At 42.9% G+C, this 16,843-nt stretch overlaps 2 protein-coding genes across 5 annotated transcripts in view; both read right to left on the bottom strand.

Annotated features, from left to right (window-relative positions):
- Window positions 1-3,839, bottom strand: part of ttc17 (tetratricopeptide repeat domain 17) — a 31,102-nt gene extending 27,263 nt beyond the window's left edge. For 3 of the 4 annotated variants that reach the window (XM_088934940.1, XM_088934937.1, XM_088934938.1), the window contains exons 1-5: window positions 3,665-3,838; window positions 2,130-2,219; window positions 1,808-1,977; window positions 1,407-1,518; window positions 545-676 (exon numbers count right to left, since the gene is read on the bottom strand). In XM_088934940.1, the coding sequence (XP_088791066.1) occupies window positions 545-676; window positions 1,407-1,518; window positions 1,808-1,977; window positions 2,130-2,219; window positions 3,665-3,832 (672 nt within the window). In that variant the 5' untranslated portion in view covers window positions 3,833-3,838. Of the gene's footprint in view, window positions 1-544; window positions 677-1,406; window positions 1,519-1,807; window positions 1,978-2,129; window positions 2,220-3,664 lie in introns of all 4 variants that reach the window. The other variant, XM_088934939.1, reaches the window with a different exon arrangement.
- A 2,294-nt stretch (window positions 3,840-6,133) lies between these two features.
- api5 (apoptosis inhibitor 5) lies at window positions 6,134-16,742 on the bottom strand. Its single transcript, XM_088934746.1, has 14 exons — window positions 16,359-16,742; window positions 14,706-14,867; window positions 14,444-14,537; window positions 14,037-14,102; window positions 13,520-13,671; window positions 12,524-12,730; window positions 11,773-11,877; window positions 10,264-10,353; window positions 9,763-9,944; window positions 9,289-9,382; window positions 8,510-8,566; window positions 8,054-8,133; window positions 7,678-7,817; window positions 6,134-7,187 (listed from the first exon to the last, which is right to left on the bottom strand). Exons 1-14 carry the CDS (start codon window positions 16,740-16,742, stop codon window positions 7,108-7,110), a joined length of 1,893 nt encoding a protein of 630 aa, XP_088790872.1. The 3' UTR covers window positions 6,134-7,107.
- Between the last annotated feature and the right edge of the window lie 101 nt (window positions 16,743-16,843).

Here is a 16,843-nt window from a genome sequence, read left to right as displayed (position 1 = left end):
TGAAGCATGATTTTGTATTGTTTTAAGGAGAAAATGCAGGTCAGAAAATAATGTTCATAAAAGGCTGAACAATAAGGGTTTTACTGTATTATGTGGCACCTGGCAACATTTGCCAAGTGTCTTGTGCTTCTGCCACTGCTCTATGCAGTGGACAGGACCACAGAAACAGACTGCAAAGCTTTAGATGTCCCCCCCTAGCACGTAGGACAAACCTCCAGAAACTGCATGCTAAGCCGAACACGAGTATGCTCACATTACACTTTTCATATTTCAAAAGTGCATCGAGCCGTCCAGATCAGGTCAAATTAATTGCGCTATTGTCCACCTTGAAGTCACCTAGATAACACAGCGCAGGCTGACTTGGCACAGGGGCACAAAGGCTGTATTTGTGGCGCTCAGAAAGCCTGAAAAAAGACCTTTGTTGAAGGGAAGGGATATGAAAAACCTAAAGGACCCGACTGAGATGGTGCGGTTACAGCATGAGCAGCTGTCACGATCCCAGTGAGTGTGGCCAGGGCACCGTCAGTCAGCAGGGCAGTCTCACCCGCAGCAGAGCCTCGTGGATCCGGTGGCCCACTTCCTCCATGCTCCTCCCCAGCTTCCGGGACAGAGAGCTGAAGATGGGGTCCTCCTTGGAAAGGAGTGGGGAGGTGAGGTTCACCCTCTCCTGCACGCCCTGCGGAGGGGAAGGCAAGCAATCTTAACACTGTTCCTGCCTCTGGATTTCCTTTACAAGAGGGAAATGCTTCATAGGCCCACCTTACCAGGACTGGGCACTAGCTCTGAAGAGGTGGGCACTGGTTCCCAGCCGGAAGACTAAACACAAAAGCAGAGCTGAGATGCAGGCATGAATCTGGAGGGGAAGACATCTGCTTTACGGCCACAAAAAGGCCACCACATGGCCGTTGTCTGCAGCAAGTGAGAAGGCCAGAAGCATTATCCTGAAACCAGAAGACCATGCTGCACATATCTCTTGCACCCTTCGACTTGGAGACAGGTCCAGACTCATAGCAGACTGCATGATTAACCACACTGGACATTACCACACACAAGATCCCGCCAGTCGGCAGAACCGATTCTCAAAGGCTGCCCTTCAACAGGGCCAGACAAACACTGACAAACTGAACTGCCAGGTTAATTGGCTCCTGGGCAGACTGGCGCTGGTGTAAGTGTGTGTTTGTGTCTGTCCTGCCTTGTGCCTGTTGCTTGCTGGGGAAGGCTCCAGCTCCCTCACAACCCTGAATTGCATGAAGCAGTTCGAAAACAGATGAATGGGTCAACTGAGAGAAAGCACATCACCAGTGTTGACACCAAGAATCAGTCTGCAGATGAGTGAGCAAGCTAGGGCCTTTTTACAGGGCTGAGAAAGTGCAGGGACAGGACAAGGTCATATACTGTATACTCACCCGCAGGTGCTGAAAGGCATGCACACTGTAGGGAAGCTCCAGAATCTTTGTACAGTCTGGTTTCTCTAGATCAGGAGGTAGTGCTGACCTGGGATCTACATAGTCTTCAGGGCTGCCAAGAACAAGAGGTCATAATGACTAAAGAACAAATAACAACAACCAATAGCAATAGAATATTATGACACAACAGAACGCATACCCATCTGGATGGTTTCATACTGTAACAGCTCACAGTCTAAGCAAGTGGAATTACACGTCTTAAAAGAGAGTTTTGCAAGTTCCACTCTTGTAGACAACCTTCCATACATCACAGCTGTAGCCCTCTGTGTCAATGGGCAGGTCAGGTGGAAAATCCAGAGTGTTTGTCAGTGCACAGGTGCGCTCTTGGACAGGGGAACTACCTGATGCCTTTGCTCTCCAGGGAGATGAAGGTGCCATCGTACAGGTCCAGGTCTCCTAGAGGGACCTTGGCAGTGATGCAGTCTGTGTCCTCCTTGTAATGCCTCTGCTCCAGCCCCGTGTCCCGGTCCTCATTCTCCTCTATGTGGATCTTCTGGGCCACCAGCTGTTTCTATAGAGGCAGAAAAAGAAGCTTTCAAAACAGCACATGCTAAACAAAAGCCAAACCACAAGATTTTGTAAATGCTGGGGCTGCACATCTAGCACAGTAGATCTACATTTTCATTTGCCCCGTGACAGAATAAGATGCCTCAGTTCACTTACCTCTAACTCCTTGAGGTAGTTGACTCTAGTTTCCTGTCGCATGAAAATCACCAGGTCGTGTGGGTGTTTCAAGTTCAAAGGGGAATCCACCTGCAAATCAGACAACAGCTGCTAAGATTTTGAGAGCTGGCAGAACTAAATAAAGATCTTCACTGGAGCTACTGACGTCTCAATATTACTGGACTTAAAACAAAGATACCACATTCTAGATCTGAAAGGAACCAACTAGAATAAAGCAGCCCAGAACACAGTAGAAACCCTACTGCTTTCAGCAGACATCTGCAATCCTGGTGCTGAAGGGCAGTCTGTGAAGCACAAAGCTCTTTTGTGCCCCATTACCCAAGTACATTGCAGGTTACAAACAAGAGGAGTCCATTCAGTTCATTCCTGCTCATAGCAATTAAAGTTGCCGATTACGTGGTAAAGTTCCAGGTGGACTTTGGAAGGTCTCCAGATTCTACAAATCCATGTAGATTTAGCACTTTCTACATTAACCAGACAGTTATGTTAGAAGATTAATCATGTATTTATTCCTAGTAAATGTCATGTGTTAAGTTAATAAATTAGATTCCTTTCAAGCTGAAGACGTTCCCCTCTGGATGTCACACTGGGGTCCCATTTCCCAGAGATCTGTCGGCTAAGTTAATGGGTCTCTCTAAACTAAGCCCGTGGTGGACAGCCAGCCCGTTCAGAGCGCACTGTGCTTCTGAGCATGACTCTAGATGGACCAGCATGAAGTCAGAGTAACATTAGGGGGAAAAACAGGAATTCACGAGAATTATAAATCAATAAGACAGCAAAAGCTTACCTATATCGTATCCGTCTTCATGCACCTGCAAAACGCCGGGCAAGTGAACTGACGTTTAATTGAAAGACTTTTTTCATCAAGTCAGCTTCAGGATGGCCACGCCATATTGACTCAAAATACTTATTTTACATGTCATAACGTTCCAGACAGACACTTTCGATGCACAAAACGTTTCAGTCACCGCAAGCCAGACACTGAAGCGACGGGAACACACCGACACTCCCCTCCCGTCCCACGCATCGTGGCAGGCAGGCAGGCAGGCAGGGGACCGTACGCCAACCGAAACATTTTGAACGGACAAAGTGTTTGAAAATAAGACAGCAACAATAAACCGCCTGGCTCAAGGGAATTAAGGAAGCACGAAGGGCTCTCGCAGCTGACAACTCGCCGCTAAATGATGCGAAGACAAGCAAACAAGCCCAGCAAATCAGCCGCCGACCCCCTCCTGTCATTTAAAGGGAAGCACTGCGCGACACTATGTAAACAGCCCCGACCTGCGGGAAGGAGACTGAGACTAGACTGCACGCTGGAAGATCCATTGCTACGGGCGGACCAATCCAAGCACAAGGCCCAGTATTGTGCCTCTCACGCTCTGCGTGATCTCCGCTACCGATCCCTCCCGGAGAGCTGTGCAGGTGTGACACGGGACCCTGTCCCGGGGAATCCTCCTTCTGGAGAACTCTCCCTGCCTCGGCTTCTCGGTACGCAAAACAGGCCTCGGATTTACCTGCTGCTGAATCTTGCCGTCTTCTGTCACGATCCAGTGGGTGGTAGCACCGCCGGGCTCTGCAAAGGTGGCAGTCAGGAAGAAACAAACCCAGCCCAAAACGGTGACCCTCCTCGGGTTGCTGGAACAGAGCCGGGGCTCCATTCCTCTCCATTGGTACTCCGCCATTTTTCTTCTCCGCTCGCTAGCACGAGCCACGGGAAGCGGAAGCACCGGAGTGGAAGAGGGTGTTTCCGCGTGCGGCGCAAAGGATGCCGCCATATTGGAAAGGGGCAAATGTTATGTGCAGGTGCGACTTCAAAGTGATTACCTACTCGGGAGTTTGCTTTTTTTTCTCCCAACCTTTCAATCAACCCTGACCATTCAAATTTGAAATGAAATACATTCTTGGATTTTCCTTTAACCCTTGAGTCTTACATTTCTGATCACGTTTTCTCTAGCGTATTCCTCTTTTTATTGTAACATGCACGGAAATAGTTCCGCGTGTGTATACTAAATTTGATTTTAATGCTAGGCATTAAAACGTGAACTACAGGAAATCTAATGCTTTGTCCTTGACTTTATCCATACATTTTTAAATATTTGCAGAAGCTTTTTTGTTGCATTTGGAATTGCTGTGATTTTGGAACACTGAAATGTTCATACTGTATGACTGTTTTAAATATTTATGACTACATTTATTAAATGTAAATAACATTTGCTATTTTAACCTATCTAGAATAACCGATTATTTAGACGTAAGTAGTGTGAACACGGATAAACAGCAATATTTTAAAAAACTAAGCCCCTACTTTTCCTGTGGGCAAACTACAGCAAAGGTCACTCCATGGAAAAACTTAAGCATTTTACCTACAGGGCCATGTTAGCTCTACACCTTTCAAAATCAGGGTCCACAATGTAACCTCTGAACATTATACACCCCAGAGCTATACTAACTTGAAACCAAGTCTAGGCGATATTTCAATATGCCTTATCAATATACCTCTCTATAAAATACTTACAACCAGAAAGGACACTTATTGCTGTTAAAAATATTTAATTTTGACATTTCACTTTCATTACTTACATCTAAATATTGGTGTACATAATGTAAGGTCAAGCAAATATCACTACCACTAAACTATCTCCAAGACTGTATGCTTATGTGGTGGACTCAAACATGCATTATAAAACCTGTACACATTTAAACTGGATTAGGGAAAATGCCCCCAATAGAAAACTGTGAACACTGAACGGCTACATGCAGCTGTTTCATGACTCTGGATAACCATGCACACAAATTATGTTCACACTGAGCCAGTGTAGTGCTTTCTGCAGTGCCCTTTGTACTGGTACCAAAATTCACAGATTCATAGGACAGTTTTAATGACAGATTGAAAAGTTCACAAAACCTCACAAGGACCTTGTACATTAACTATGACAGCAGAATTCACCTGTTTCTCATCAATAATACAAAATCACAGCTTTGACCTCAGCAGTTTTCATTTATCTCCACCAGTTAGACCAGAGACTAGAAGAACACTGCGTACGTAAAGAACAAACATGTAACAGTCCTTCTTTTACATGCTTCTGAACAAGCAAGACTCATACAAAACACTGACGTATGTGCTGTGCTGTAAATTTAACAAATCTTTTCCAGAAATGCTAAATTTCCTTTCCTCTTGCCAAGAGAGCTCAATGCCATATTGTGTGAGAAATAAGAGAATGTGACCGTTTCAACTGCAGGGTGTGTAAACACTGTTCTGAAGTTTATTCTAGCACATTATAACCAACAATTGACTATAATCAAACAGTGGCTAAATGTATCATCTGTGCGCTAAAAGTTCCTGTGAAAATGTTCCCTTCAGCCTTTTAATATTTCTTGGTCGGGGATCCTTAACATGGTTAGAAGACATGTCAAGTCACCATAGAAAATCTATAAAATTGATGTCCATCATAATCACACCACAATCTATTACACATTTGGAGGGCATCCGGCATTTCTGAACTTGGCATTCGTCTTAAGAATCAGGAATGGAAGTATTAATTCATATTTAATTTGAAAAAAACCTTTAAAGAACCTTTGCAGAAATTACCACTTTATTGAGCTGACCAATCTTCAAACACATTTGGTTACCTGATTCAACTGAAGTCAGGGACATAATTCCCAAATTTAGTTGGAAGCAACAGAACTTTGACAAGGAAATAACCATTATGTGTAAGTGTAAATTAATTTTATGAAAATGCTTCACAAATATGTAAATGTAGAAATCTAGAAACTTCTATAGAATGGCAAGACTTTCTTTAATTCTGAATGATTAAACAAAATATTGCAGAACCACACAGAATATTTTCAAGTAGGAAAAGTTAAATAGCAATATGGAATTCTCCTTCTATCAAAAACATTCAAATTAGACAAATGGTAAACAAGATAAATAAAGTTACATTGCTAACATTTACAAACCTAAACATAAATGCAAACACACTTGCTTGGTGTAAATTTCATCGTTTTAATTGAAAAACATTTTAAATACCACTTACGGTAACAGAAAAGCCAATACAAAAATCATGCAAAGTTTTAAAGCATTTTTTTCTTACACCAAAACTTGCCAGAATCAACTTTCCAAAACTCCACTGGCAACAAAGCTTTAAAAGCCTATTGCTAAAATATTTAAGTACTGTTGCCTTCAAAATAGTCTATACATTACCAATTATCTTTGCCCTGGTCTTCAGAAATGTACCAGAATAAAGAAATGAGTGCCCTCTTGGTCTTTTTTAACCCTTACATAGGCAAGGCATGAATGAACAACTAATGAAGTTATAAAATGCAACATTCACAAGATATTACTAAACTGATCTTTTTTCTTCATGAGGCCAAAGCCATCTATTCTACCACCCATTATCCTGGTGTTCTCATGCACACTTCGTCCAGCAAATTAAAAACAAAAGGGGGGGGTTAAAGTTAATGGCGAGTCCTTTTCCTGATGTTTGGAAACTACTGCTGTTCAGATATGCAAAAACAGTTAATTCCATCATTGCTCCATACAAACCTTTCATGTAAAAAAAGCTGTATAAAATCAAATAAAAACACAGGGTAGGCCTCTTAGTAACTACTTTAAAAAACATAAAACTGTTCACTGGGAGTCAAACAACCTTGCACTGGAGCCTGACAAAAGGCTTTTGTTCCATAGAAGCATGTTCAATAAACAGGCGTCCTGGTACAGTCTTCCTGAATGTGAACGGATTGAAAAAGTTTATAGAAAAAAATAAATCAGAACCTTGGATTCCTTAAGGGTCAGAAACCAAAATGTCTCATTGCTTATGGACGATTAGAAAAATAACAGGTGAGATCATCATGTTCCAGACAGTGTATAAAGACAGATGCATTGGTATAAAAGGTGCCCTCCCAGGTGCTCTGAGCAGGCGTCACTGTGTCTTGACTGGCGTGCTCCACAGATCTCCCGTTAGTAGATCCTCCCTCGGCTCCGATTCCCTCGGCCTCCCCAGCCTCTGCCTCTGCCTCCTCTGAATCCTCCTCGCTGCTCTGGAACCCAGCACACAAGCACATCACCACACTGCTCTGCAGGTCTGGCTTAAGACCTTTCAGACCAATGAAACCATGTTGTTAAAGATTGAATTAACTCCAGTGCTTAAACTTGGATTCATTCATTGTTTCCAGATTAGGTGGATGTTGAATGTAACTCACAGCTACTGTATTCTTTCACTACTGCATCGGTAAGAAATGCTCCTCTGACAAGCCCCCTCTTCAGAGCCATTGTTCCACAGTGCATGACATGATCAGCTCACCCTCATGTTACTGCGAGCCTGCAGATGCCTTGTAGATCAAGACAGTTGCTGTTCTGCTAAGAGGTCCTGTCCGACTAGTGGCAGCTCACCTGGCAGTGCTCTGGCAAGCTGAGCATGACCACTTCACTCACAGAAGCGCAGGCAATTAAAATGAAAAACCTATGGTACGTTGTCTTGTAAAAGATGGGATGAACAAAGTGCAAGATACCCATTTCATCACCACTCACCGTAAGAGAAGTTTCCAATGTTGCCACTGTACTTGCCACTTGGCGGATTATATATCTGGCGGGAGTCCCTCTTGGGCAAGGGGGACGGCTTCTTTGAGGGGGTGCTGGAAGTCGTATCATCACTAGTGGTACGTTTGAGACTGAAGAAAAAAATTGAAAGCTCTTTAATGTAACTCCTAGTATCACCCTTTACATTAAGTCTTGCAATCCCATTTTTAAGATAGACTGAAACTCAGCTGTGGACTTCTGGTATCACAGTTATGGATTGTTAGATCCTTAATTAGAACACTGATGTGTAATAGGTTTATTAATTTCACAACCATAAAAAGTTAAAATTTACAGATGCACAAAAATCAAAGCAACTACATTTCCTTACCCTGCAGCCTCTACTTTCTGAACTGGTTTCCACGATAGTGTCACTGTGCTCTTGTATGAGGGAGGGTTATGGAAAAGGTCCTATGGATATTAAATGAACAGAAAACACAAACATTCAGCTTTTTGGTCTTTAAGTCACTAAATGATTAAACTACTTTGTCTGAAGAAATAAAGAGGTAATGATCATTAACACAGGACTGATTCAAAGTGTTCCACATGGTGCTGTATTTGGTCCTTTGCCCATTTAACATTTACATGTTACCTATTGGTCAGATGTGCCACCATGAACTTGGGTTTTATGACCGTCAACAATTTTTAAACCACTTTCTACTGGCTTCTGTATTCATGTTGTGAATTTCTTGGAATGAAACTTAAAACAATCCCAGCATTCAGAGTATCAGTCAATAGCATCAGTCTTCCCTGATGGCTTCTTAGAAGATCTTCCATATAAGCTTACCTTTATTAAAACATTGATGTTGTTAGTGATCTTCAAGGCCACTACTTTTATTTTATTCTGAAAATAAATAAATTAGTAATGAGAAACATTTCAATTCAAGCATGTTTAAAGATGCATAGGTAAAAACAAAAAGATTTCCATGTTATTGATTAGTACTTTTTTGATGCTAACATTTTTTATTTTGCAAACTGATACTTTTAAAAAAGCACCACAATAAAAAACTATTTTGTCTGATGAGATTGTTACACATTTCCATTAAAATGATAGCTGTAGATTCATTAGCCATTTTTGTTCTCATGAATGTGGCTGTTGCCAAAGATTTTTAATTTTTGAAAAAAGCTGGCTGATCATTAAAACATTTTCTGAGAACTAATTGATGCATTTGTGCTGTGATATTTTAAAAGGCTAGTAATCAGATTTTACATAGTTAAGCACTAACAACCCCTTTAGATTAAAACACCAGTATTTTCTTTGAAATTAAAAATTTAAACAAGCCAATAAATTTTACAGCAGGAAAAGCAAGGGTACTTCATTCAGACGTAGAAACTACAGGCTATTCTGAGGAGTATTATGTATTCAAATCAATGTACAAAATATAAATCTTTAAAGCGTGGATTTAATCAATTAATCAGAATGGTGTTTATTATATTTTCAAGTGTTTCAAAGCCTTTGAAATTCTTATAAGCACCTTCAAATCATTAAATCATAATCACCACTAAGAACCATTAATCCACAGTATTGATTACAATGACCCTGAAGGTGCTGTAACTAAGACTTACCTCCTCTGTCTTCAGGGCATCCCCCGTTTTCCCTTGCAAAGCAACTCTTAATTGTCTGATATAGACCTGCAGCCCCCGAGCAAAGTACTGCAGTCTGTGGAGTGGAACAGGTAGAGGCATTAAGCTAAAATAACATGAAAAAGAAATTGACACTCTACTGCAAATTAGCTTCCATCACAGGAAAGCTCTCCCGACTCTAAATGATCTCTCCATTTTTTCACAAAACTAGCTACTCCCCATATTTACAGTTGTACCCAAAGGACTTGGTATGTAAAATGTTAACAGTAATTGTTAGTTGACTGTAATCAAGTACTGGGTGCAAAAGTGGATTTTCATGTGCTTTATTGCAGGATTTGAAACTGTGATGACTACAATGACTACAAACTACAAAGCCAGTCTCAGTATGCTTATATATATATCTAATCTCACATGGCTAAAGCTATAAAACAACTGCAGATCCTTTCAATCATGTACCTGATTTTGAAGTCTTTAAGTCTTTCTGCATTGACTTTGTCAGTTAGAAAGTCAGGAAGTTTCTTGCCCAGCTGATGGAAGCTATAGAGAAGGCACTCCACATAGCTGAACTGAAGCTTGGGCTCCTCGTTGCCTGAGTTTTCCCCATTCTCTGCCTCCTCTGGGGGTAAAGGCATGTATTCCTGACAAAAATAACACAAAATCACAAGGCAGGGTTAATCACCTACAACAACCACCAAAACCTCCTGCACCGCTTCCAGAGTAACACTGCCAGGAATTCGTGATTATTATACCAAGCCAATGATTTTGAAACATTTTTAATTACAAATGTTATAAGCCAGAATAACAGGCACAAAAAATCAAACACATGCAACAGGACGTCCTCACCAAAATGCAAAGTTCACATCCTGTTCAACTATTTAAAACTCAGCTCTCCATATGATATACAGTAAATGTTATATTGTGATGTACGCCAGGGGAAAAAAAATGAATCCATCTTACCAGAAGTTTTTCAAAGAGCATGGATAAATTGGCTTCCAATTTATCCATATCCCCACAGAAAGGGCTCATCTCTGCCAACAACTTCAGAACCTACAGAGAAAAAGCAAACAGCATCACCTATTAAGTGCCATCTCCCATGGTTTGCATGTTTCTGGTTCAAACAACAAATCCAGAAAGTGTTACATGCCTTTGTGCAAATCACTGGGAATGTGAAATTGTGTTAACTTCAACTTTTGATAATTTCTCATTACACCTTGTGTAATGCAATTACCTTGTATTCTTTTTAAACCATCTCTATGCACTTTTCAATGGAAAGCCTCAATTTGCAGTCACAAGTAGGATCAGTTCTCTATAGATATGAACCTTGAACAACTCAAACCAAAACATAAAACCAATGAAAGGATTGCAAGTTACAAACCACACTGGGGTGATCCGTTTCAAGTTTCATGCAGTGGGTTTGCTTCTCTGAGAAGCAGCAAGGATATATAATTTATTTTATTGAGTAATAGCATAACAGATCTCTAAAACTTATTTCTGTAAAAAGAAGTGCAGCCACAACTTATCTGTCAGATAATCATTTCAGGTGCAAAAGGCTCTTGCATACAGAACACAACCACTGTAATTCATACGCGTCACTGTCGTTGGTACAGACCAAATACTCCCAAAGTGGACGAGCACTGCTCTGGGATTAACCAGTGGGTAAATCCGACCACAGCCCATGGTCATAACCACAGGTCAGACAGCAGTGCTTACCACATGAGTCTGTCTTCGGCTCAAGTTTAGGAACTACACCAGAAACTTGTATTTAAGCATTTAAACATTTCAAAATACTAATAATGATAATTGTCTAATATTTAACCTAAACAATCTTAAACAACGTTTTACATATAAAGGAGACTTTGCAGATCACCTTGTTCTTCTGTAGTACACAATCACTTTAAGGCTGTTAAAAGTATTTCTATTAATCTTCATTTGGAATAGGAATAGCAATAAGGAGATATTCTGAGCACAACAGTAAATCTAGGCCCCAATTTGACCTGAGTGCTGTTGTTGGGGTGGAACTTTTTTTGTTGAAACCTGCTGCTACACAGACCAACTGAATCAACAGACTACTCCAGCAGGCTAGAAGGGATCATAGCATTTCTGCCTAACAATGCTACAATAGATTGGCCAACTCTCATGACATAGTAAAGTTAAACTTTAAATTAGGCACCCTTTAAAATAATGTAATAAACTGTTGTAAATATTTTCCTGCAGTTCAAAACAAGATTCAGTTTATTGAAATAGTTGAAATTACTCTGGATGGGATCATTCATCTTAACACATTACCTACGCTGTCCATCATACTTGGTCTTGACATACTTTACAGTATTAGGCCCAACTAATTTTAGTGTTCAGAAGTGATATTCTTGTCAGAAAACAACTGAGAAAAAAATCCAAACTACTTCAGCTTTGTATTGGAAAAAAATTCAAAACCTTTCATTTCAGTATTAGGCTGCAGATACTAACCTCCAACTGAATGTCCAGTTCAGCCACAGGACTGGTCAGCGTGCTGAGATTGGACATGACATGCTCACAGAAGTAGGTCACAAACCTTGTGGAATGTACATTTTTCTAAGATAGAAAACAATGAACAAATTGGAATTATTTCCTGTGTAAAATTAGTCAGATTAACGTGACCAGTAATGAGACACTGGCAGAGAGAACCAAGAGGGGAAAAATGTTTTTATATAAAATAATGGTGTTTTTTCATCCATCCAGTTTATAATCACTTCTTTCAATTCAGGACTGCAGGGGAGCTGAAGTCTATCCCAGCAAGCAACAGGCATATGGCAGGGTGCACCCTGGACCAGTCCACTGCAGGGCACACACACACACATGCACTCACACACACACACCAGCACCAATGTTCCCCAACAACCATTTAACCTACTAGAAAGGTTTTGGACTGTGGGAGCAATACTGGAGCGTTCAGGGGAAACCCACACGAACATGTGATGAACATACAATATCCACGCAGGTAGCTACCCAGGGCCCAAGCCCTGCAAGGCAGCAGTGCTAACCACTGCACCACCATGGCTATAAAATATACAATTTATTTTTGAAATGTTAAATTTGCCAATAAATAGCCTGAGACATGTCACGAGACATTTAAAAAAATATGAAAAAAAATAGTAAGCAGAAATCTCATAATCCCATTGCAGAAAAAATAAAAAGGAAGCCTTGTGTGAACTATTCAGAGCCTGACTGGGCAACTCACAGAGAAGAGGGGCACAGCCTGGCGCGTGCACTGCAGCAGGCGGTCCACGCTGTCGGCATCAGCAGGGTTCAGGTGCTGCTCCAGGTACGCCTGCTCCGCTACCAGCTCCACCAGCTGCTGACGCCCGCTCACCGTCTGCAAGCTCTTCAGGCCCGAGAGGATCTTCATCAGCAGGACGAACTCCTCCCCCGTCACGTCCTCCAGCACCTGCAGCACAAAGGGAACACGTAAGAAGACGCAGAACACATCGAAGATGCCAAGACGACTACACCGAATCCGCAGTATGGTAAGGTGTCAACATTTACCGATTTAACCTCAGAGGATTCGATTACCTGTTAACAAGGGTCACCAGGATAGAACTGGGCTGAAAAATAAATTTTGCAGGATGGGGCAGCTGAATTTTAAATTTCATGCACTGAAGGCGAACTGAAGTCCTTGTACTAGCAGGTGAGCCCTATCCTTCTTTTTGTGGAAACAAATCCACTACAACACAACTAAGGCTATAAGTTAGAAAGTCTCAGTTCTCACCACACACAAACATCTCAACAGCAACAGCTCCACTATCCTACATGCTTTTGCCACTTACAACAGTAAATATTGACACACAAGCCATAATGTTAGGAGGAAAAAAGCCCACTGAAGAATGTTATAAAAGACGAAAGCATAAATTTTCAGGAGTTAAATATTGTAATGTGAGAAACTCAAAAAATGTAACCAAGCGTTTCTAGAATTTCATGAATCTTGACAAGGAGAAACAAAATAATATTCATTATAAACTCCGCAGGACATATGTCAAGATTTTAATTTTAAACTGTGTAATTATAAGAATGATGCCATCAAGGATGTCTACATATAGAAAAGTACTTAAAAGGAAGCAGTATGCTGAAATCTAATTCCTATAATGGTTCAGAGTCTGAGATGCACTGTCTAATCTAGTTCAATTATTGCTCCCGTTATTTAATCAGATTACTGAAAGGCATGTGGCCCTACTCTTACCCTCTTGGACTCAGTGAAGATGTAATCCTCCACTTCCTTGGTCAGCACCTCTTCTGGCAGAGTCTTCAGTTTGGTGGAGAGGAACTTGATGGCCCTCTCTCTGACGATGTCTTCCCCTTGCAGGATCTGAGTGAACAAGCCTCCCAGTGTCCCTACAGGGACAAAGTGGCAGAGATAAGAGACTGACACAAAAATAAAAGAAATGAAATAGCTCTGGACGTTCACGTGAAGGACTGGAACCAAAAGAAACAGACCATAAAGGTGAAAGATAAAGAATGTTCCTTGTATTTTTATGTTGATGTCAAGGACCAGTCCCTCAAACACACGGCCCAGACTTTAACAACTGCTCTAAATTCTGATTAACATGATGAAGAAAAGTGATTTAAGGAAGAGACTATAGTATTAGTTAGCAGCGGTTTTTAATCCCAAAGTCCACGTCCTGTAAGATGCCGCCATTCCACCATTAAAGGGGTGAGTACAAAAGAATAAGTCGATCTAGTGAATTACGTAATCCTACCTCTGGCATCCATCTTGAATATGGACAGCAGTGCATTGTTTACCAGGTTAAACTCTGCAGAGTCATCTGTTGACAGAAAATGCAAAAAATAATCATTCAAACCAATAAATTACTAGTTAACACTGGAGATGAAAAGAAAGACTTGCTTGACTATTCAAATCCTCTCCTAGTTAATCAATATATTGGCCAGTCGAGTTTACTCAAACCAAGAGAGTGTGCACTAAGTGCAACGTTGCTAGCCAATGGTTAAATTTAACACACTGCACAATTAAGAGGGGGAATATAAAGGAAAATGGTGTACAAAAACAAATTTCAAGACAAAACGATAAAGCCGTCTTTTGTATGGGACTGTGGCACTGACAGGGACCAAGGCGCGGGTGGAACTGAAAGCTGCTCTGGATGTGTACCTGTCTGTAAGAGCTGTGTTAATATGTCTGCAACCCTGGGGAGATTCTCTCCAGCAGCGAACTGAGGGAGCTCTTTGATGGCCTGTCGCCGGATCTAGACAGGAAAGAGAAAGAGAAACTGAAATGAATTGCACGTCACAAGCGAGGGTACCATTTACCTCAATCACCCCAGTATTTTAAAAATCAATCTGCAAAAAAGCACTTGTGCGAGCCTCTGGAACAAAAGGGCATGCCGAGCTGCAGCTTGTTTTACTGTTCTTACCGAGACATCCTCGTCCTCGCAGAGGTCGAGCTGCGCGTTGATGGCAGCATCCGCCAGCTCGGGGAAGCTCTTGAAGAACTTGGGAATAAACTGCGCGGCCAGGCGCTTCTCCTTCGGGCCTCCCTTCACCCCGTCCAAGATCACCTGGTACGCATCCTTGTGCTGCGGGGAGAGGAGCTTGTTACTACACAGACGTCACAAACCATACAGCATGTACCGTGGGTGAGCATCCCATCCATTCTTCAACCACTCCTTCCAATTCAAAGTCATGGGGAAACCGGAGTCTATCCTTGCAAGAAACTGGTTCAAGGCAGGGTACACCCTGGATGGGACGCCAGTCCACACACAGACACCAACACACACACTCACACCAGGGCCAATTAACCCACCAGCATGTCTTTGGACTGTGGGAGGAAACCCACGCGAGCACAGGGAGAACATACAAACTCCACACAGACAGCACCCCAGGTCCTAAAGCAGACACTGTGAAATCCATTCCCAATCCCACTTCTGGCTATGAAGCTGCAATGGTTGCTTGTTACAGCCTTTGGAGTCACATTACAGCAAACTTACTTGCCAAGACCTAGCTTTGCAGAACTATCAACAATACTAAGCACTCATGTACAGCAGCAGTAAGCCAGCGAGCACGTTAAATTTAAACACATTGATTTTATTCTCCAAGAAGGGCCCAAGAAAACGGCCTTCAAGATGACCACATGACCAGACTCAGGCAAAGGACACGATTTGCAATCTCGAGCTTTAAAACTGCACCAGGCAGAAGTGAAAATTAGATTACAACTTACAAAGTATTTTTAACGTTTTTGCTATATGAACCTCCTATCTACTTCAGCTACGAAACAACTGAGCTGCCATCTTCACAGCACAGAACAATTATTTTGTTCTGAGAGATGGGAAGAAAGATTAACCACGACAGGCTATGAAAACCGTGAACTTACTTAACTGGGAGGCATTCAATCCTACAATTTTGTTCATATGCAAATGAAAACCTTAACCTGGATAAATATTTTTTTAACGTAACATCAATAACTGCGCTTAAGAACAAAGGGGCATGACCTTCTTGAAAACCACAGCATTTAACGTCCCAGAGTCACGCTACCAGACACTGAATTGAACTGGCTGAACCGAAACGTTGAATCACGTAAGCCAGAAATATTATCAACACTTAAGATTCTGTATTTGGCTACTTCCTTTCTGCCCTAATGTAAGCTGGGACTTGTACTGTATACCCAACACTCGTACAAAAGAAAAAAAAGGGGGTTGATTAAAAACATATCAAAATACCAGCACAATAACCCATCTAGTGTTGTGGTACTAGAAACAGTGAGGGGCGACTCTCATCGGCCCTAGTTCGGAGCAAGACGGCCCTAGTTTCTCTCTCTCCGTGCACCGGCCTGCTGGGCAAGCCGCACACCGGCGGCCCGGACCGCACAGCCGCCGCAGCCACAGACAGCGGCCCCGGCCTCCTCCGCCCCCGCTGGCGTCTTCCTCTCCCACAACACCGACACGGGAGGCAGGCTCCGCGGTGGCCTGCTCTCGCCTCGGCGCCGCGGACGGGCCCTGCAGCGCACAGCCGGCGGGAGCGGCGAGGCCGCCTCCGGGCCCACTCCGCGCCCCGGGCCTCAGCTCCCTTACCTGGGCGACGCTGTCCTTGGCGTCCGCCAGGATCCCATAGTTACGATACAGCTCCTCCACCGTCACCGCCATGAGCGTGGGTATAGAGGCGCAAAGCCCTGCTATGCCTGTTGCCCGATCCCGGCCTCGGCCTGCGGCACGCTTTCTCCGGACGAGCGGCCCGTGTGGCCGAGCGCTCCCTGCGCAGGAAGGTTCCAGAACTCGGCGCTGAGGACCAACGGCCGCCCGGGCAATAGCGAGACTGCTCACTTCCCAACAAGAGCGACTCGGCCAGGGAAGATGGGGAAGACTCGCAAGACTCACAACGCGCAGACGCGGGGCTCCCGCGCGCTCGGTTCGGGCTTTTCGTGCGACGTCAACATACGGGTGAGCACGCGTACGCATGCGCAGTCAGCTGGGAGCTACCGGTGTGACAACGGACCAATTGCCTTCCAGACGGAGCCACGCGCAAAACTCCCCGGTGTGTGACGTAAGTACACAGGACC

This window comes from Atractosteus spatula, chromosome 16 (assembly GCF_055471065.1).
Source record: "Atractosteus spatula isolate fAtrSpa1 chromosome 16, fAtrSpa1.hap1, whole genome shotgun sequence".
In the NCBI taxonomy this organism is placed as follows: Eukaryota; Metazoa; Chordata; class Actinopteri; order Semionotiformes; family Lepisosteidae; genus Atractosteus; species Atractosteus spatula.
The sequence above is the reverse complement of the archived record's forward strand: the minus strand, read 5'-3'. Positions and strand labels throughout refer to the sequence as shown.